This window comes from Rattus norvegicus, chromosome X, assembly GCF_021556685.1.
Source record: "Rattus norvegicus strain SHRSP/BbbUtx chromosome X, alternate assembly SHRSP_T2T, whole genome shotgun sequence".
NCBI classification, from domain to species: domain Eukaryota; kingdom Metazoa; phylum Chordata; class Mammalia; order Rodentia; family Muridae; genus Rattus; species Rattus norvegicus.
Window position 1 is genome coordinate 143,244,559 of NC_141554.1, and position 22,740 is coordinate 143,267,298.

Consider the following 22,740-nt stretch of genomic DNA (forward strand, 5'->3'; position numbering starts at 1 on the left):
GCTTATTCATGTAGAAGTGAAAGTCTAGATAAAAAGAAGCCCAGGTCACTAAAGGAGCGAGCCTGCAAGTATGGGAGTTTTTGAAAAAGTTCCCAAACATAGCTCAGCTATGGAGGTGAGCTGTGAAAAATCTTGCCTTGTGAGGTCTAGAGGGATATGCAGAGATTACTCTTTGAGGGAAAGAGAAATGACAGGTAGGGAGTCAAATGTGACAGAACTGGTGCCATTTGCCTTAAAGTAACAATAAAAAGAAAACAGGGGAGGGAAGCACCCTGCACCAGCAAAGATTTCTTCCCCAAGGTTTCTGAGGAAAGGTAAATTTGAGCACAAACTTGGTTGCCTATTCTTTGCAAGGCTGATGAACCTATGTATTCATTCCTGGTGGTGAATGACATATATTAAGCATTGACATTCAGAGAAAACCCAATTATACAGATACATACATGATCCATGCCTTTGTGTGAGTTCCTTTATGAACTCTTACAGTGTTACTTCCCCAATAAGGGCAGAATAAGGGGATCCCGATTTAAATTACAGAGCTGGAGATTGAGGCCACTCCCTTGGGGACAACTTCATATGCTGTTAAGAGACACTGGGGGATGATATCCAGATGGGTTTTGAAGATCGATTTCTGCCCCCTCCCAGCTGTCAGAATAGAACCCAAGCAGAGAGCGCAACCTGCGTCTGATTACACTGGCCCCATGTTTCTTCAGCGGAAAACAGTGGGTTAGATTCATTAAGTTTTCACTTTGGGACTGAGCTTGAGCTCTAGGCGTGCCTGTAGGTGGGCAGACAAGCCGAAGAATGGGGACGCGCGGGCGGGAGTAGAGGCGGCGGGCACTTTAAGAGTGGAGGCCCTGCTGGGCGGTGCCTGCACCGCCGGCTCGGCTGCAGCCCCGCCCCTTTCCCGTGAGCCCACGGGGAGTGGTCCGACCACGGGCGGCTGCGGGTGAGGAGAGGGGCGGGGGACAGGGGGGTGGGGGGGAAGACATGGCTGTGGCTCGGCGCGGCTGGCGGCTGGCGCCCGTTCGCCGTGGCGTCTGCGGGCCCCGGGCGCGTCTGCTTATGCGGCCCCTCTGGTTGCTCTTCGCAGTGAGCTTCTTTGGCTGGGCCGGGGCTCTGGACAGCTCTGGGGGAACGACCAGAGCCATGGACGAGGAGATCGTGTCCGAGAAGCAGGCGGAGGAGAGCCATCGGCAGGACAGCGCCAACCTGCTCATCTTCATCCTGCTGCTCACCCTCACCATTCTGACGATCTGGCTTTTCAAGCACCGCCGGGCCCGCTTCCTGCACGAAACCGGCCTTGCTATGATTTATGGCAAGTGTCTCGGACCCCTGTCCCCTAGCTGGCACTGTCCTTTTCTCTGCCTGCTGGTTGCTTCGCCTCCTGTCCTGGTCCTCCTCGGCCTACATTCTGCCCCCCTTCTCATTTCAATTTCTGCCTCGCCTTAAATCGTCCTCCGTTTCTGCCTCACCCCCCTCTATTTCTGCTACGCCCCCCATTTTTCCTACCTCGTTCTCAGCCTCGCCTCCCCATTTTCTCTGGCTCTCCTTGCTCTTTTCGCCTCCGACCCCACCCCCTTTTCCTCTGCTCCCTGTTGCCCCTTCCCTGCCTTCCAAGCTGGGGACCAGGACGGGTGGGTGTAGAGGATGGGAACGGGAGTCGGGTGCGGTGGACGGGATGGGGCTGGGGGCGGGGAAGACATCTTTGCAATCTCCGTCTCTGGGGTGTCAGTTTGGTTAAGGTTCGGTGAAGCTGCAGTAGTAGCTGTGCTGCCAGCATCTGGCATTCATTTGGAAGCAGAGTCGACCTTTTACTTCTTGCCCAGCTTTTGCTATGCCGCCTTTCTAGGCGCAGATGATAATCTTACTCCAGTGGAACCCACACAAACTAAAATCCTGAAGTAGGCTACAGAATGTTTAGGGCATTTTAAATGCCGTTCTAATTTATTATACTATACCAATAATACCTGACAGGGAGCCTTAGGGTTGACCCTTCCGATTCAGGTGTAGGAAAGTGAGGACTAGGAAGAGTTAGGGTTCTTCCAGCAGCATCTTACTTACCATCTGATGAGAACTGGTCAACCAAGTAGTAATTAAGAACCTTCACGGATATGGATAGGGGTGACTTGCTGTTGGCATGGGGTTATTGATCAGATTGCTGTGTAAATGATTTTGGTTCTTCAGTCTTACTGTGCTTTCTTTTGAGATTATCTGTGTGTTGGGGGAGGGACAGATGATACATGGGGGCGGGGCAGAGGAGAGGAGACAAAACCCAAACCATGGGCTTAGAAGTCTTTGCGCCATTTCTCCAGTCTTGTGAGGGGAAAAGATCTTGCTGACAGTCTCCTATCTGCCTAGGAGGGCATGGCCTAAGAGATGAGGGTAGACAGACAATCCATTTGTACAGTGCATGTGTGAAGATTATCTTCATTTGCTACAGCCCTGAATTATTAAGCTTGTTAAGGTCTGTTTCTGAGACTTGAAGACAGGTATACGAAGGCTTGGAGCTAAAAGGCATTTTCCCATGCAGCTCCCACCCACTTCCAGTAAATCCAGACTTCTAGAATGTGCATGCACATCAAGGGTGGCAATAAAAGGTAGTTGTAGGCCTGAGGAAAATGCATGGACTGAGGCTCCCTTTCCATTAAGGTAAGAAACTCTAAGCATGGGGACTAGAATGTTAAAGATGACACTCAATTTGTAGTGCCCCTTAAGTCTAATTGGTCACATACAAGCTATATCTTGTCCAATTTCTCCATGCGACACTGTATTGACTTGTCTACTATCTTCAGCAAGCGTAAGCTGGTTAGTTTATTATATTATGTACAGGAACTATAGACATGTAGGAACTTTACGAAGTAAAGACAAACCATAGAAAGGATATAACAACATTTGAACTTTGGTTAAATGCAAATGAGCCTTATATTGTTAAAATAAAGAACTGATCATAGATAATCTCTTTCCTATTGAGAGATATGGTAGCGGTACAAGGCTTTAGACCAGGATTGGCATTTTTAAAGGGCTCGATAGTTAAGACTGTTGATTGTAAGGGTCATGTATATTACATTTTATTCTGTTTTTTTTCTTCTGCAAACTTTTTAAAATGTAAGAAACCAGGACTTAAAGAGAAGGATCAGTGGGTAAAGGCACTGGCCCCAACACTGTGGCTCAGAGCCATCTATAACTCCAGTTCCAGGCACTATGGGCAGCACACACACATGGTACACCAACATACATGTAAGCAAAACATGTGTCCACACACAGTACACATACATTTAAATTTTCTATCTTTATGCCTTTAAAAAGAAATGTAAAAACCATTCTCAACATTTGGGCCAGGAGAAAACAGACTAAGGCCTGAAGCTGCACAGCCCTTGAGAGTCAGCCCCAGATTTCTGTTATACTGTGCCAGTAACTCTTCATGATCTTAGCAAGGCCCTGCTCATCTCTACTCTTATCTGTGTATTGGGAATGAATTATGAGAACTGCTTTCAGCCTAGTCCTTGAGTCCCGAGTAAATACATGCTCAGTAAATGATAGCTGTTCTTGTTGCTGTTATAGCTCCCAGGGTCAGAAAAGTCTTTTTCCTTACTTAGTCTTACAAGACACAAACAGTATTTTTTTTAATCAAATAGGACTTTGGACAACCCTGAAAATGTTTGTTCTTTGCTATCTGGTGTCTCAAGTAGGAAAACACAGGATTGCTGATGGCCTTTGCTAACACTTCTAAAACGAGAATGAATAGTGCCTTAGCGGTAATATTCTATGAGGGAACAAGCATATCACTTGAAAAACACGACATGCAAGAGTGGTTGTCTGGGAGGCAATCCTGGGATTGACTTGGCATTCCACAGCTTGTCCCACTTTCTCAGCAGAAATGACGACGGGTTATAGAATATTCGTGTTCCTAACTCCCAAATCCAGCTGTAGACTAGATGGGATTGTGATGACATATATCAAATGTTCAGAAAACTGAAGAAAAATGCTATTTGTTTATTAAAAAGTTATCTGGTCTTTCTGTGTAGCCCAGGCTAGACTTCAGCCCATGGTCATCCTGCCTCTGCCTCCCAAGTGCCAGGATGGCAGGCTATGCTCACCGTGCCTAGTTCATTGATCCTTGTAAGAAGTAAGTGTGAAAACCTTAAACCACAGCTGGGATGTGTGTGGTGCTGTACACCTATGACCACTAAACTCGGGAAATTAAGGCAAGAGGATTGGAGGCTGTCCTGGTCTGCAGAGTGAGACCCTATGTCAAAATGAACAAACAAAAAGTGAACTTAAGTCACCTGTGTGGTCAGTTTCTAGATTGTAACATACATTAATAGTTGCTCTAGTTAAAAGCACTGACTCTGACAGGTGGGTATACAATGGAGACCAGGGCTCAACACTGGATACCTTCCTCAATCATGGCTCACCTTATTTTTTGAGACATGGTTTTTCCAGTGACCCTGCAGTTTATAGGTTTGGCTAGAATAGCTAGCCAGCAAACCTATGGATCTTCCTGTGTCCACCTCTTCAGCACTAGGAGTGCAGGAGCACTCTGATGTAACCCTGTTTGTACATGGGTTTGGGGGTCCCAAATTCAGATTCTCTATGGTAAGAACATTGCCAATTGAGCCATCTGAAGCCCTGCAAACAGTGTCAAGGCGCCCACGCATTTTGCTTATTGGGGAAGTTTTCTTGAGAAGCTCAAAAGTGAGTCACTGTGAGTGGAAATTGTTGCCATCGTTAATTAAGTCTGAGAAGTGATCACTCACTGCAGTGTACTTAGACATAGGAAGCAAATGACAGAAAAATATTTGTTTTGCCTTAGAGAACATTGCTTAGTTACATCCTAGGATAAACTGTTAATTTTGTCAGTAAACATTTATTATGAAATGTCTGTGCTATGTGGCATATGATGAGAAATGCATGTACGGGCCACATTCCTTGCCCTCAAAGTACTTACACTCTAGTGACTTAATAGATAGTGTTTGCTGAGGATTACAATATGTTAGACTTTGTGTAATTCCCCTTTAAGGAACATTTAAACCTCATGGCAACTCCGTGGTATGGGTCCTCTTTACTGTCTTTCTCATTTTACAGATGTTGAAATGAGGGCTCAGAGAGGATAAATAGTGAGCTGCTTCCGATCCTATGTTTAGTTAGGATTCAAAACGTCTATCTGGCTTAAAAGGCCCATTTTCTTAGCCAGTAAACCCCAACGCTGTCAGTAAAAGCTCTGACTTTCTTTGCTATCTTGAAATTCAATTAGCCATTGCCATAGAATTAAGTGTTCTTTTAAGAGATTTCATTTTGATACATATAAATGTTTTGTCTCAATGCATTTCTGAACACTTCATACATGTACTGCCCTCAGAGGCTCAAGACAGCATCGAAACCCCTGCAGCTAGAGTTAAAGATGGCTGCCATCTGGGTACTGGGACTCAAACCTAGGTCCTTTGCTTAAGAAGCAAGTGCTTTTAAGTTGCTGAGCCATGGCTCCAGCCTTCTTGAACAGCATTTTTTGAAACAAGTTATGAATATTTTTCTGAATGTATGCACACTTTTGCTAGGGAGCCCTGGGCCTTGAACCTAGGAACTCACTCATGCTGGATAAGTATCCCGCCACTGAGCTAGATCTTGATAGCCCCTTCAGTTTTTGGTTTCAGACAGGATCTCACTGAACAGCCCTGAGTAGCCTCAAACTTGCTGTAATTCTTCCTCTGTCTCTAGAGTGCTGGGACTATAGAACAAACACCTCTTTATTTAACTTCATTATTATTGTATGAATGTGTATGTTTGCATTATGAGTTGTTAGTGCAGGAGTGCACATTCCACAGTGTACATTGGACGCAAGAGGGTAACTTTGTAGACTCAGTTTTCCAGAGATTGAGCTCACACTATTAGGCGCCTGTGGCAAATATCTTGCTGGCCACAAACACTTCTCCCCCCCCCCCCCCCCCGGAGCTGGGGACCGAACCCAGGGCCTTGCGCTTCCTAGGCAAGCGCTCTACCACTGAGCTAAATCCCCAGCCCCCACAAACACTTCTTAAGGAGTAGAAATTTTTTATCCGTTAAGTCTATACTTAATTCTTCAGTGATAGTACTTCCATATTGTTGAGCACCAGAGTTTTCAGGTGCAGTAGGCAGGAAGACTGGTCTGGAATTCTCGAGAAGGCATGTTCCATCATTATCTAGAGAAGCAGACAGTAGTGGGGTCCGGCTGGTGCTAAGCTCCTTATCAGCGAGAGTGTTTTCAGCACAAGCAGATCATGAATGCCTGGTAGGTAGAGTAGGCTTCTGTTTGTGAAAAGTACCTCTTGTTGCCTGTTATTAATTTAAATTTCATAATATCAATATATTCTGTGCCTCCATATGTGTAGGATGCTAGAAGTTTCTGCTTTATCTACCGGACAAAGCATTCTTTTGTGACCTTCCTCTTTACTAAGAATTGTTTTAATTCCATGATTAGGATTTGACCTTTTACAGACTTGAATTTTGTTGATCTGTCAACATTTTTTTCAGAGAAATTTCAATTTTCCAGATGCTGTAATAAAAGGATCTGTCTTATTTCCAGCATAAGTCATTGTTCTGCGTGCTGCTGTGTTTTTTTCCCCAAGGTGTGTGTTTCAAATCTGCTCAAGTCCTGCGCCTGGATCAGGGCACCTGCTGTTTCAGCGTAGGTTCGGGCGTGCAGAGGAACCAGTGCACACTGCTCCTTGCATTGGGAAGAATTTATGCTTCCGTTTAATATTCATAGTAGCTGAAGTGAGGCTTTTCACATGTAAATGCAAAGGGAGCCGTTTTTCCTTAGCCTCTCCATTGGGAAGTCTTTTGGGGTAGGAGAGAAGAAAGTTGTCGGTATAGAGGGATTATGTGCATGCAGCCTTTATTGCCAGGCTGTGTCTATCCAGGACTGCTGAGATCCTGTCAGGATGTTCTTCCTCACCACTCCCTGTCCATTTCTCTTTCCCCCTTCTGTTGCTCCGAACCTTTTCCTGCTTTCTTCCATTCATCTTATGATGGAGGTTATCTGGACTCAAGATCTTTCTGCTTGTGTTTGTACAACTGGTGTGTGTGTGTGTGTGTGTGTGTGTGTGTGTGTGTGTGTGTGTGTGTGTGTGTGTGTTGCTGGGGGCTTTGCACCAAGATGTACCTACCAATCTAGTGGGTACAGAGGTTTTAAAGTGAATCTTCATTTTAGGTTGGAACATTGACCAAAATATTTTTCGAATTGATATTGTGCTGTTGAGCAATTCATCGTTAGTGCTTGCTTACCTTAACAAACACACGTGCTGGTTAGGAGTTAACTACAGGGACCTGTCATCTTTTCCCTCTCCCCTTTCCCTACCAGCTAAGGCTTTTACATCCCCATTGCTTTTTCTCCACTTAGTTCTTTTCACATAATGTATTTTGATGATATTTCCCTTTCCCCAACACCTCCCATATCCTCCTCACCTCCCTACCCACCCAACTTCATGTTCTCTCACTTAGAACAAAAACAAAGCAATAGTTAATACAAATGAGCAGGAAGATAAAAATAATGAAATAACCACCACCTAATGAAACATAGTCTGTTTTGTTTTGTTAGCTACTCCTAAGCCTGGGGCCTGGCCCAGGGTATGGTTAATATACTAAGTGACAATCCACTGGAGAAAACAGATTTTCCCTTTCCCAGCAGGAATAGCTTCATGGTTGCGTGGCACTTTGGGCCCGTCTCTCCTTCTCAGTGCTGGGACTTTGTCTGCTTTGGACCTGTGCAGGTCTTGGGTAGCTGTGATAGTCTTTTTGAGTTAGTATGTGTATCAGTTAATTGTGTATACAAGATGCCATTTTCTTGGGGTCATCTGCCATCTCCTGCTCTTACAATCTTTCTGCTTCCTCTGCTGCACAGATCCCCTTTACAAGACGGGTTTGATAGAGACACCCCATTTAGGGCTTGATTCTCCAAAGTATCTTACTCTCTTCGCATTGCCTCCTTGTGAATCTCCATGTTAACTTCCATCTGCTGCAGGACGAAGCCTCTGATGAGGATTGAGTCATTTCCCTTTCTTCCTGAATGCTTAGCCACCACTTAGTTCTTTCTTCTCACTCCTATGGCTTTTTCTCCTTAGACTCATTATCGGTTCCTTGATTCCTATTGGCCCCACAATGTTAGTGATTAGGGGTCACACCTAGGGCCTACATCTGTAGCTTTTCCCTATACTTTTTTTTTGCTTCCAAATGATCGTCTCATGTATGTTCTAACTTCTACCACTGATTACCAAGTTGAGGTTCCCTACTTGCATTCTAGACTGCATGTACTCAAGTGTGTACTTTCACAGGCACATCAGACTTAGCATGTTCAAACCTAAACTTAGGGGGCTGGAGAGATGGCTCAGCAGTTAAGAGCACATGCTGCTCTTCCAGAGGTCCTGAGATCCTGTGTCAGGCTTCTCCCAACTGCTGATACTACAGGTCTAGGTCACTTTCGTATCTCCTCCATATGCCTATGACAGGCAGATGCATACCTATGAATCAAAGTCTTTTACAAACTAACCTGGCCTTTTCCTCCTATAAATTCAGTCTCCCTGATGTGTCCCCATTCATTAAATGGCCCTGCTTTCCACCTGTGTCCTCCTGCCGATGTAACCACTTCATTGACAAGTCCATTAGGGCTCCTCTAGTCTTTCATTTCATTCTCCCTAGCCTATTCTACTTAGCCACCAAGGCTTTCTAAAACCTACTATCTTCCAGCCACCCCCACTTCTGGCATTATTCTCTTAGATGAGGTCCAAAGCTCTTACTGCCTAATGATTGCAGTGTTCACCTAGACAGCCATTTAGATCCTCTCAAGTCTACACCAATCTTTTAAAGTAGAACTCTAGTGTCCAGCTCACACTCAGAACTTATGATTTCTTTTTGCTTTAGGACAATAAAGTCCAAGCCCCATACTTTAACACTCACGGTTGTTTATGATTCAGTTCCTGCAGATCTTTCAAAGTTCACCCCTTGTCAGCTCCTAAAGTAGCCACACTGAAACACCTTATGATTCTCCTCATCAGTCGTATTTGTTATTCCTTGGTAGATATATATTCTACTATATCTATTCCTCGTAGTGATAGTTTCTTAGGTGACGATGCTGGAAAAAAGCCCTCTAAGGTCTCATTCCCTTAGACTTCCTTAACTATTCTGTATATTTAGAACATCTTACGTGTGTGTGTGTGTGTGTGTGTGTCCTTTTTGCTAGCTGGACTAAGAAGTCTTTGAAATGGACTGTGTTAGCAGTTTACATATTGAATGGATGACAGTCAGAACAAAAGGCCATAGGAAGGTAAAATCTAGTTAGTACTGTAGAACTTTCCTTAAGGAAAGTTCCAGAAATATGAATTCAGTGTGTAATTGAGGTTGCATATAATGGAATATCGATTTGCCATACAAATGAAGTTTTGATGCATTCTACAGCAAAGCCAAAGTTCAAATATTATACTAAGGGAAAGAAGCCAGACATAAGAGGCCATACATAGTAGGATTACATTTATATGAAATGTCCAGTATGAGCAAATCTATAGAGATGAAAAAGTAGATTATTAGCTTTCAAGTGCTGATGCTTACAGGGCTGGAGAGATAGCTTAGTCAGTAAACTACTTACTTTGAAGGCAAGAGAACTTGAGTTCGGTTTCCCAGCACCCAAGTAAAAACAGGCATGGTGGCACGTGTCTTCAAGCACAGCTCTGAGGAAGGGCAGAGATAGGCAGATCCCTGAAACTCCCTGGCAACCTAGTATAGCCAAAATTCAGTGAGTTCTAAGCTCAGGGAAAGACCCTGTCCCAAACAATAAGGTGAAGACTGACTGAGGACTACACCCAATCTTAACATGTACCCTCTACTACCACATGTACACATATGTGCACACGTATATATGTAGTCTTTTTAAGTTAAAAAAGACCAAAAAGCTAAGTTTGTGTATAGGGGAGTAGGGAGTATTGTAATTTTTTGGAGTGTTGAAAATGCTTTGGAATTAATGGTGATCGAGTTACACTTTGTGAATATATAATTTGTGAATATACTAAAGACCATTGAATCACAGAATTCAAAAGGGTAAATCTTACAGCATTAGAATTATGTCTCAATAATGCTGCCATTAAGCATTGCAGTTTATCAGTCCAGTTCTATAGAACCCAGAGAATTGGATACATTTGCATATGTGTAGGAGTAAAACCTGTATGCTGATTACAGAGGACCAGGACTAGGACCTTACTTTCATGTCTTGATTTTGATGTGGGCGTTTTACATTTTAATTCTGATCTTTTAGTAATAGAAGAATTTAGTCAATCTAGAAATAGTATATTTAATTTGTCATTTATTAAGTATATATTATTTGGTCACCTATGTGCATGTGCTTTGGGAATAAACACAAAGAGCATGTATTTTTGTCTTGTTAGTTAATGGATGGGGTTTTTAGAATTGCACACTTTTGTGGTCTTCGGCTCAAGCCCAAGGAGCAGCAGCAAAGAAAAACTTTGCTTTTTCCTTCTTGTTTGAAAACAGGGACTACTGTAGCTCAGGCTGCCCAGGAACTCACTATATAGCCCAGGCAGTCCTTGAACCCAGCCTTTCCTCACCCTCCTGAGTGCTAGGATTATATGTGTGCACCAAATCAGCCACACTTATAAAGAATAATTTCCAGGGTGACTCCATTGTCACCTCAACGCCATTAGAGCATAAGCTGTGTGCTGATGACTTGAAGGAATCTTCTCATTTATTTCCTTATCAGTTATGGATATGGTGACTTAGAAATGCAGAGGTCTTTACTGATACTCTAGGGCATGTTTTCCCTCCGATCCCTCCGGTCCCACTGGACTACATGAAGATTGGAATTCAGTAATACTTCAACCTGTAACAGCAATTTGGTGTGAAATTAGGTTGTGCTCCATGAGGGACACTCGTCGGAAAATTTCTGTTCTGAATCTAGAGATATGTGTTGGGTACAGATGAGCAGTTTCTGTGTGTGAGAAGAGCTGATGTGTTCTTTCGTTTGCAGGTCTTTTGGTTGGCCTTGTGCTTCGGTATGGCATCCATGTCCCGAGCGATGTGAACAATGTGACCTTGAGCTGTGAAGTGCAGTCAAGTCCGACTACCTTGCTGGTGAACGTCAGTGGGAAGTTTTATGAGTATACGCTGAAAGGAGAGATTAGTTCCCACGAACTCAACAATGTTCAGGATAACGAGATGCTCAGGAAGGTAAGAGTTCAGTCGAGGGGATGCTCGGGTTTCTAAAGCTGTGGAAGGAGCAACTAGGCGAATCTGCAGAAAAACAGCTGCTTGTTTTTCTTTGGTTCTTTTTGTTTTTGAGACAGCATCTTGCTTTGTAGGCTGCCCTGGAATTGGCTACATAGAACAGGCTGACCTGGAACTTGTAGCCATCAATCCTCCTGCCTCCGCCTCCTTGTAGTTACACACATGCACCACCTGCCTGTCCCAGCTTGTGCCACCTTCCCTAGCTACAATTTTTTATAATTAAAATAATCATTTAAAATGTAATAAACCCTATTAATAAATGTAATGCTATTAGGAGATGGGCCTGCTTATGTTCTTGTGCTTAAGGCTAGGATCTGTAACTCTTTATTTTACTCAGTGTGTAAGGTTTATATAATGGACACTGATCAGGACGTGAGTTCAGAAGAATTCATAAGCTTTTCCAGCTTACAAATGGTCCTATTGCTCTACAGTACATGAGCACATTGAGTCCGTGTGGTTCTAACTGTGGGCCCACCAATACCACTAGGTTCTTTCATGACTTGCTTGTGTTCTAAACAAATATCATTTCACCTTTCTTTGATTCATAATCTCACACAACTTCTGGGGCCCTAGTAAGAGCTCGGGTATTGCAGGCTGCTCTCCATGGGAGGTTGGGATGCAGTCTCACTCGGGTCCTGGCTGTCCCACTGCTTCTCTCCTGAAGCAGCACCGCTTCACACATCATTCTATTTTCACCACCTTCCCCTGCCCCCTTTGTCTCCTGTCTTCTAGTTACTAGGACTTCATTTTTACAGCTTCTTAGTTATGTTCCTATTGGTTTAAAACTTCCTACAAACTCAAAGTGTACTTATAACCAGAGTCCTTAGCAGCCATGAAAATGGCCAGTTTCTTAAAAACTCTAGTAAATGCTGCTTCGCGTTCATATCAGATTCTCCTGCAGCCTTCAGAACAGAAGGAGGGCATCTGCACTGTTAGAGCAGTGGGTTTAAAATGAGTAGGGCTGTGAGGACTTGAAATGTTGGGTTGTGTAGAGTTTGAACTACACTAGTATGGATGCTATGTGACTTAGCAGCTCAGTTTTACTTAATAACAATAAATATAACCTAGAATTCTGTTTCTGGATTCAGGTCTTTTTTAGGTAAAGTAAAAATATGTTTATATTTTCTCTACTTCTTAACATTTTTAAGTTTTATTGTATTGAGACAGAACCATGCTATGGCCACTGTTGGTCTGTTTCTGTGTAGTTCCAGCTACTTTTGAGTGCAAAGCAATTCTCCTGCCTTAGACCCTTCACAAAAATGCAGGGATTACAGATGTGTATCGTTGTACTCTGCTAAGAATTGTAATATACTATTTTAGCACAGTTTCCATAGAAATGGAGTAAGTGACTTCTCCAGCATTGTCATCCTGTCCCTGGAGGAAAAGTAAAACAACAGCTCTCCTCTACTTAAAAACCATTGTGTAAAGCACGCAAAAGTTACGATTCCCTACCTGGGATATTTACTTTTAAGCTAGCATATAGAATAATGGGTTGTTTTCCTTTTCATGCCTGGCTGTCATTGTATTTGGCTCTAGTTTGTCTCCCTCTTCTATTGTCCTCTTCTGTGTCCCCTGTGTCCACTCATACATGATGTGTTCTACTACCCTCTTTTTCCTCTCCTGAGTTTTTTCTACTTTCAAGTCACACACACACACACACACACACACACACACACACACACACACACACACACACACAAAGAGACAGATTGCTTAAGGGGAAAAGAATCCTTTGCAAGTGCACATCAATTAGAATATTAAAATCTAGGATATGTAAAGAACCACGAAAAAGAAAACCCCTCAAAATCTATCCAATTATTGTGCTAATAATGTAAATAGTTATCAAAAGAAATAAAAATGGCCAATAAAAAGTGTTGAGCATCAGAGAAATGCTAATGTACACTCCTACAGGAAGTGTCTTGAAGTTGACATACAAGTGTTCTTGCTGTTGACCACTTTAACCTTGAATCCCTTCCTTTTGACAGTTTGATGATGTAGTGAGACATTCTAAAGGAAATAATCGAAAAGAACTCTGTGTTTTAACAGGTTACTTTTGATCCAGAAGTCTTTTTCAACATACTGCTTCCTCCTATCATATTTTATGCAGGCTACAGTCTCAAAAGGGTGAGTTCTTTCACATTTCCTACACTTTGACTGGCCTTAACTCTCCCGTGCCTTGACGTCTCCTATGTTTCCCATGTACTTAGTACTTGGCATTTCTTCCTTTCTTTTCTCCTGGTCTTTCTGAAATGTTGAAATTTATGCCAGTATCAGAATGCTTTCTCTGCATAGCTTCTTCTAGAGTATGATGCATTTAATATTAGTAGAGAAAATTACACTAGACGGGCGTTCTTTGTCAATTGTTGGTAGATATTCTAACAGCATAACTTTATTTTTTCAGAGACATTTCTTCCGGAACCTTGGGTCTATCTTAGCATATGCCTTTCTCGGAACAGCAATCTCTTGTTTCGTTATTGGGTAAGATTTGAAGCTTAAATGTCTTTTAGCCTTCAGATTATAATTCTAAAAGAACTGCCTTTGACTTGCATTTGATTTGTATTATTACTGTATTCTCAGATGTGGGTTTTTTGTGGTACGTATTAGTAATCGTTTGAACTTTCCTTAAACCAAAAGTATTAGCTCTATTCAAATACCCATTAATCCAATTCAGGATTAATCTTAGAGCACTCTAGTAGATTACTTCTCTTATTCCTACTGCATTCTAACTTCTTTAATGGTTGGCATGTTATGATATAGGAATGTGTTTATTGAACAGGTCCATAATGTACGGCTGTGTAACCCTGATGAAGGTGACTGGGCAACTCGCGGGAGATTTCTACTTTACAGACTGCTTGCTGTTCGGTGCCATTGTATCAGCCACAGACCCAGGTATGCTTGATGAGGGGAGCTGACGTATTGTGGCTGCAGTGGTTCCTGCCAAAGCACGTGCTGTGTTTCTCTGACGTAGAGAGTCAGGCCTAGGTTCTTCACTAGCACTGTGTTGTCCAATGGGGGCGGGAGGGGGAACAATTTTCAAGTCCTTTTGGTTGTTTTACTTTTTTCAGCACATTTACCTGTAACTAGTTCCCAAATTGATGCTGTTTGGATTAGAGCTATTAAATATTTTCTTGAGAAATTTTAATTGGTCTTTATATCCTAGTGATTGGATACAGCAAAAGAAAAGTAAGGTTATAGTTGTTTTTTTTTTAGGTTATAGTTTTTAAAATTGATTGTATACTTCCTTTTACATTTCTAGACAGCCATTGCTCCAAAAATCTTCTGTTTATATTTAGCTATCTACATTTTGTAAAAAGGAAAAATAATTTAGGGGTTTTTGTTCATTTTTTTTTTTTTTGAGACAAGGTTTCATGTAGCACAGGCTGCCGAACTGGTCTCTAACTCACTAGGTAGCCAAGGATCTCCTTGAACTTCTGATCTTGAACTTGTGCTCATTTCCTGAGTGCTGGGATTACTGGGGTGTGCCATCATGTCTGGGGATCGAACACGGGCCCATGTGCATCCTGGGCATGCACTCTACTGTGTTTTGTCTTTTGAGACAGGGCTTAACTGTCATCTGGGCTGGCCTCGAGTCATGACAGTCTGTCTCTTATCGAAGCATTGTGCATGCTGTGATTGCCTAACTAAGAAAAGTCAGTTTAAAATGGTTGCTGTATGGCAGCTATGCTGATAGCATGTGCTTTAGAGATTTTAGTAGTCTTCAGCATATTAAAGAAATACTTTTTATAAAATTGGCCTTATGATTACAAAATTATTTTATTGACAAAGCTTGCTTCTTCATTCGTTCTGTGTCAATCTCTAAGAGTTTGTATTAATGAATGAATTGAATTGCTAAATAAAATTTAAAATTTTGAATGTGTATTGATAAACCAAAAGCTATCTTCAAATGAGGAATTTGTAGAAAATGTAGAATGAAATGGTCGGAGTAAACATGCAGAATATGGAAAGATTGCAGTAAGCTCAACAGTAGAGGATTAAGTAAGCCACTCTTTATGTTTTTGATGAACTGATTAGATACTCCTCAAAAATGTACAAGTGGCCCATAAATGTTTTTAATGTTAAACACTTTTAGTGATTGGAGAAATGAAAATCGAAACTATACCAAGATTTCATCTCAGCCAGGCCAAGATGTCTGCTGAAGCTGTGGGGTAAGGGTGGACAAAGTTTTGCTGGACACAGTGGCTTATGCCTGTAATTCTAGCATTTAAGAAGCTGAAGCAGGTGAATTGCTGTGAGTATGAGGATAGTGTGGGCTACAGAGTGAGACACTGCCTCAAGAAAAAGGAATCTTGTACACTGAAAATTAGTTCAGCCACTATGGAAATCAGTATGGGGGTTCCTAAGAAAACCTTCAAAAACTAGAACTACTATATGATTCAGATATATCACTCTTTAGACATAAGGAATATAAATCAGCATAGCAAAGATACCTGCACTCCCATAGTTATCGGAGTACTGTTCAAGGTAGCATACTGTAAAATCACCATGGGAAGTTATCTACAAATAAATGATAAAATATTATATATGTGCACATAAATGCATACATATATACCATAGAGTTTTATTATTCATAAAGAATGAAGTTACATCATTTCAGAGGAATGGTTGTAACTGGAAATCATGTTAACTGAAGTAAGCCAAACCAGAAAGACAAATTGCGTATATTTCCTTTTGCATGTAAAACTAAAATTAACAAAAGGAAATAAACCATGGAAGTAGAAGGGGAACTACTTGGCAATGGAGAGAGGGCACCAGCTGATTAGGGAGACCAGGAATGGTAATGGTTTGAATAGGATCAATGCACATTATATAGATGGATGAAAACATTGTAGTGAAACCTCTTAGCTTAGACAGTTAACATGTAGTCATAAAAGTAACTGGGAAGAACGGCAGCATAGGGACCAACTAAAGGGCTCTTGGTTTTCCTTGTTTGGTGTTAGGAGCCTCGTTTGGTGTTAGGAGCCTCGCTCATGGTAGGCAAGTGCTCTGCCACTGACCTGTCTCTCTCCCCTAAAGATGGAGAATCTGCGGAGTCAAAGTCTTCTTTTATTATTACTTAGGCTTTGCTAGAGGTTTGTACTTTTTCACTCTTTGCCCTTGGAAGTTAATCATCTTCTTTAATTGTCATGGAACACAATTGAAGTCAGTGTCCTAAGGTTACCTTTGAATTCCTTCTCAACTTTGATAACCCAGGGAATGATAGAAAGGAGAAAGAATGTGTTCCATATGCTGTGAGAGATAATTCTAAGATTACTCAGGGCTAGCTAGGCACAATGGTACCTGCCTGTAATCACAGTACTTGAAAGTGGAGGCAGGAATTTCGAGAGCTTGTGGCTAGCCTGTGTTATCTAGTGGGACTGTTTCAAAATAGTTTCCAGATCGCCATTTTAGACAGACATTTATATGGTGTAATTTTTCATTTTTGTAGTGCTGAAGATATATAGGATGTCGGGAATCATGCACAGTAGGCAATCACTCCATGCTTGAGCCCTTTTGCTGCTAATTAATTAGTTAATATAATATTGGGTATATGCATGGTGGATGTGTTCCTGTGAATATCTGTGTATGTGTGTGCAAGTGTGTTCGGATCTCTTCTTTCACCCCTTTCTACCTTAATGTTTTGAGACAGGATCTCTTACTGAGCCTAGAGCTCATCAGTATCTAGACTGAATGGATGGTGAGCTCCAGTATTTACCTGTCTCTTCCTCCCTACCACTGAGTTAGCAGGCATGCCTGTTATATGCCTTTCCCAGCGGGTGCTGCAGATTTACACTGGGGTCTTGATGCTTACCTGACAAGCACTTAGTAAGGTTAGCCATCTCCCAGCTCCCATATTTTTGAGTTTTGATAAAGGTCCTTGCTATGACCTCAAGTTGGGCCTTCAAGTCACTCTGTAGCTAGGCAGTCCTTGATGATGGGATCATCTTGCCTCAGCCTCTGGAGGATTTGTCACTGCAGGTTTGTAACACCCAGGCTTGGCTCAGTTTAACATTGTGGTTTGATTTTCCTCTGTAGTTCAGGGTGGGTTTTAGTCATTGTGTAGCCCAAGTTGGCTTCCCAAGAACTGAATTAGAGGACTGAGCCATCACACCTAGTTGTAGATTCACATTTATAAAAACTGGAAATCGTATTGCTTCTTAAAAGACTTTACAGAGGCTGTCCCCCTACTTTCAAGAAGCCTGTGGTCTTAGGTGTCCTTGTCTTTTCAGTAGAAGCAGGCCTGTGAGGTATCTGAAGATCAAACTGACAACATTACTTCAACTTCCTGGTTTTGTTTTGGTTGGAGCATTGCCAGACTATCTCTAGCAGTAATCTTTTGCCTACATAAAGTTTGATAGATTTCTTTTCTAGATTATGTACACACTTTCTCTAGTTCTATTAATTTGCATTATCTTTCTAGAACTTTGAGCCATGGGTTCTCTATTCAAATTGTGACAGTATTTTTCACTCTTCCTTTTACTTTCTCTTAGTAAGCATTAAAATTTTTCTTCCTGGGGATGGAAAGATGGCTCAGCAATTGAGAGCACTAGCTGCTTTTTGAGAGGGCCAGGCTCAGTCCTCAGCACCCACATGGTGGCTCACAACTATCCAGTTCCAGAGGATCTGACACCCTCTTCTGCCTCCTACCTGCACGGGCATTCACATGGTGTGCAGACATCCATGCAACCAAAACACCCACACACAGAAGATAAAAGCTCTCCCAAATAATTTTTCTTTAAAAGATTTATAAAATTCCCCTTTATTTTATATATGGGTCTTTTGCCTGCATGTCTGTGCCTAGGTGTCTGAGGAGGCTGAATGACGGTGCTGGGTCCCCTGGAACTAGAGTTAGAGTCTGTTTTGAGCCTCCATGAAGGTGCTCAGAACTGAGTCCTAGTTCCCTGGAAGAAAAGTCCATGCAGTGAACGCTGAGCTGTTTCTTTGGCCCCCAGTTTCAGGAATGTGTGTGTGTATATATATATATATATATATATATATATATATATATATATATACATATATATATATAGGCATATAATATATCTGCGTTTTGATGCAAGTGTACACCAGTGTTTTGCAATAAAAATTTTACCTTTTAAAATGCAACTTTCCGTTTTTATGTTTCCTATTTAAAAATGCTCTCTTGTCTCTGGCTCTATTCATTTTCATATCTGCTTGGGTTTATTTAATGGGTGAGCAGTATGTGACCCAGCAATGAAAGATACAATCTAGCTGATCACACTTATGTGATTTTTCTAAGAATTCTAACATAATCCCTTCCTCAAAGGAATGGTGTGTTGTGCTTTCTGTCCTTCTTATCCTATAATAGCCTGATATTGGCTTCTTCGTCAGCTAAATACAGCAGCCGTTATTCTGCTCATAAAAATTGTGCCAACCAAAAATGAAAGTTGTGTTTTCATTTCCTAAGGTCTTTACTTAACTTGGTATGCTTCCAGTTTGCAAGTCAAATAGAAGGGAGTTGTAAAACTGCAAGGGACAAGGGCTCCTTACAGAAAGGGATACTTTTCTTATTTTCTTCCTTATTAAAGATTAATTGCTATTTAGATTATAAGAAATTCTGAATATACTCTTTATAGAAAATAAATATACAAAACCAGACTCTTCAAATTTGCATGAAGATTGTAAGCCAACTCAGGCCTTCAAGGTTATTTTCAGCTGTTTTTGAGAAAGATGGTGTAGCATGTAGCCAATTAGGAGTGAATACTGTCAGAAAAAACTAAAACTTTAATTCAGTAAGAGGATGTTAGAAAGGAAGAAATTTTTGTCTAAATATGTCCAACAGCTGTTGAGGTTCGTGCTGTTTTTGTGGTGTCTGAGTATTCCTCTGACTCTTTATCTCTGCTAGTGACTGTTCTTGCCATCTTCCATGAACTTCAAGTTGATGTTGAACTCTACGCTCTTCTCTTCGGGGAAAGTGTCCTCAATGATGCAGTTGCCATAGTGCTGTCCTCGTAAGTGTACATTTTGTTCTATACTGAATACTACATGTGAGGGCACTAGGTGCTGAAAGTCAGTTGGTGAATAAAGTACATTATGGATAGAAATATTCCAAACAATGAGTCTTTTGCCTTGCTTTGGCAGGGACATATATGTTATGGATAAATTGGAAAAATGAAAGAAAAAATTTTCATTCCTCTCATATAAAAATAGTTCTTATAAAATTTCCAGGATAGTTCCTTCTACTGTTTTTCTGTTTGTAATATATTTACACTATAGCCATTTTAATGTCTTTAATTTTATTATCTGTTTTAATATTATAACGAGTACATTTTTACTTAGGCTTAAGTTTTTAATTCAAATGCAATGCACGAAAAAATTTGTATAAAAATTCTGTTCTTATTCTAGTCCTTGTCTTTCTTGCTCCTTAGGGCTATTTAATAAAATGTTTCTTTGATATCTTTGTAGTTCTTAAAATCCCATCACAGGCACGAATATATTTTATTTGCCTCTCATTTCTGTTTTTGTTTTTAATTTTTGGCACTTTTTGAAAGTGAACCTGTTATAGCCTTGTTCATGCTAGGCAAGTGCCCTACCACTGAGCTCCAGCCACTCAATTCTTAGTTGGAAAGTAACTTCCTGTACTGTATATGAGAACACGAGCATATTCTAGCTATATTTTCATACCAAAGGCAGGTCTTCTGTTTTGTAGCTTTGCAGGATTCTCTGTGAACCCTGCTTTAGTGCTTTGCCCTCTCAGCCTCTTATTTGAAGAACTTTCAGTCCTTTGCCATTCCAAAGGAAGTTGCAGTATTTTAAGCAGGCTTTCTTCATTTGTACAGGCATAGGTATATGGTAGAGTACTTTCTCAGAAGTGCTGAGATTTGTGGTTGGTTTAAAGGATAAGTGCAATTTTACTTTTATTTATTATTGGCGAATTGCCGGTGAAAGGATTGTATCACTTTATACTTCCACACCCCCACAATATGAGGATCTCTCTTTCTTAGACCTCCCCAGGAGTTTACTTGCCCAACTTTTTTGCCAGCTTGATAACTGAGAAAATATATTATAGTTTAATTCATGTTTTTCTTATTTACCATAATCATCTGAGAAATGTTTTGACCTCAGATGTGTTAAACACACTTTTATTAAGGATGATTGTTGAGTGAGTAATGCATTTTATCTAATAATAGAAGTTGCTGTGTTTGTTATTCCAAGGCGTTTGCAGGTGAAAGAGCTTCTGCACCCAGAGGACCTCACTTTTAACTAAGGACATAGGCAACCATGTGGACTGTGGCCTTCATCTTATACTAGAACTTGCCCTGAGAGGAAGAAAAAGCCCTTCACATTTTCTCATTATTTTGTTTCTCTCCTTAACTTCTACTTTGTTAGCTACAAAAGAGTCATAAGTCACGGTCTCTGTTTTGTACAACCTGACAACCACCGTGGCCTTACTACACAGTGAGACATTACCCTCTCGGAGATATACTAATCCCTTCCATGAGGTGGATGGCGCTGTGTTAAAGGTCAAATCGCTATGTATAAGGATTGCTGCCTTCCCTACTGTGTCTGTTGCCAGAATTTTTTTTTTTTTGGTTCTTTTTTTCGGAGCTGGGGACCGAACCCAGGGCCTTGCGCTTCCTAGGTAAGCGCTCTACCACTGAGCTAAATCCCCAGCCCCCAGAATTTTTATAATTAATATAAACCTAAATTAAGAAACAAAACCTGGGGCTGGAGAGATGGCTCAGCAGTTAAGAACACTGACTGCACTTGCAAAGGTCCTGAGTTCAATTCCCAGCAGCCACATGGTGGCTCACAACCATCTGTAATGGGATAAGGTGCTGCCTTCTGGTGTGTCTGAAGACAGCTACAGTGTACTCACATTCATAAAAAATAAATCTTAAAAAAAGAAACAAACCGTCATGACTCTAACTAATGTTGATGCTGAATGTGAGTACCTTCCATGAAGATAGGTACAAAATCAAAGTTGTGTGCTATGTGAGAGGAAGAACAAATGGAGGGTGTAATGGTAATTAGGCATTTCAGAAACATGAAATGATAAAGATCATGAAACTTCCAGTGCATAAGTACACACGAGACCCACCCCCTTCAGTCCTAAAGGAAGAGAGTGAGATGCAAAGAAGGTTGTGTTTAACGTCAGTTCCTTATCCCAGAGGTTACTTTACCATTTAATCATCCAACTGATAAGCATTCCTTTCTTGTTCCTTGAATGCGCTGAGTCAAAAGAAAAATCTGTCTGTGTTCTGTTCTGGTCCTACCTTAAACCATGGTTCCCTATGCCTTACATTTTCCATCAATAAAATAACCCATTGCCTGTAACTTTAGCATATGACTAGTGTTAAAAGGTATTTGAGCTTCAGTGATGAAGAACTGTGTTTAAAAGGAAAGTCTCTTACATGGAGGGTCTCCCACAGGACCACATTTCTATTGCAGCCTTTGTCAAATTGGGTTTTGAGTGGTTTCTTTCTCTCTAAGGATGATCCATATCTGGTACTTTCTTGACGGTAGGAGTTAGGGTAACGCATGCTGTCTCTGCTGCAGCTTTCACGGGAAAGCACTATGTCTAGACGGTACCACTGTGGCAGGGCAGCTGTTAGTTATCCATGTGTCTTGGTGGAGCTGAACAAGTGAGTCCCTGCCCCAAAGTGGGGGGAAGCAGTTGTGTTGCTTGTCTATGAGGAGTCACTAGATGGAGGTACTCAGCAGTACATTGACGGTCATCTTGTATTCACCTTTGATGTGTTTCAAAGGGTGTGAAGTTTACTCCGCTTGTATTGCATTCCCTTAGTTTGATAATTGCTGTCTATATTCTGGAAGGCAATCCTGTATCACAGGGGGGTTGGACTGTCTTTATGAGAGAATTGTTTGGCAATTAAGAGATTAAGGCCACCTTTTAAAATGCATAAAATGTATTTTGGAACTTGTTTCTGTTTGCTGGGAGCCAGTTCTCTCCTTCTACCACATGGATTCCAGGAATTGAACTCAGGTCCTCAGGCTTGGCAGCAAGTGCCTTTATCCACTGAGCTGTCTCCTTGACTCCAAGAATATGGTTTTAAAGTGAACTTTCTAGGCCAATGGCTATAACTTTTTAAAAACAGAGAAATAGTCATATTTCTCTCCAGAATTCGAGGCTGTTTTGGAAGCACATAAGAAGTGAGAGATACAACAATACTCTGTTTCTATGAGTGGAGCACAAGGGAATGGGCCAAAATATATAAACCTCACAAAGGGATTCTTCTCCTCATTATAGAAGCAAATATTAAGAACAGTTTTTGTTTGTGTTTTTATTAACACAGGGCCTTTTCCACATCTTTTTGTGGTCTAGGCAAGTGTTCTATTACTGAACTTTATCCCTAAAAGCAACTTTTAAATTCTAGCAATGGGCAAATGGTTAAATAAATTATGCTGCTAGTACTGTTTTGAATTCTTAAATATCTTGGTTTTGTAATTGTTTCATTGCTCATTGAAGGAGCAGAGTTAGAAACCAGGGCTAGATCT

At 41.3% G+C, this 22,740-nt stretch overlaps 1 protein-coding gene across 4 annotated transcripts in view; it reads left to right on the plus strand.

Annotated features, from left to right (window-relative positions):
- The first annotated feature begins 909 nt into the window (after nt 1-909).
- Nucleotides 910-22,740, plus strand: part of Slc9a6 (solute carrier family 9 member A6) — a 56,073-nt gene continuing 34,242 nt past the window's right edge. For 2 of the 4 annotated variants that reach the window (XM_087599688.1, XM_087599689.1), the window contains exons 1-6: nt 964-1,318; nt 11,009-11,208; nt 13,312-13,389; nt 13,667-13,743; nt 14,042-14,154; nt 19,130-19,235. In XM_087599688.1, the coding sequence (XP_087455814.1) occupies nt 991-1,318; nt 11,009-11,208; nt 13,312-13,389; nt 13,667-13,743; nt 14,042-14,154; nt 19,130-19,235 (902 nt within the window). In that variant the 5' untranslated portion in view covers nt 964-990. The other 2 variants (XM_087599690.1, NM_001419592.1) reach the window with 2 other exon arrangements.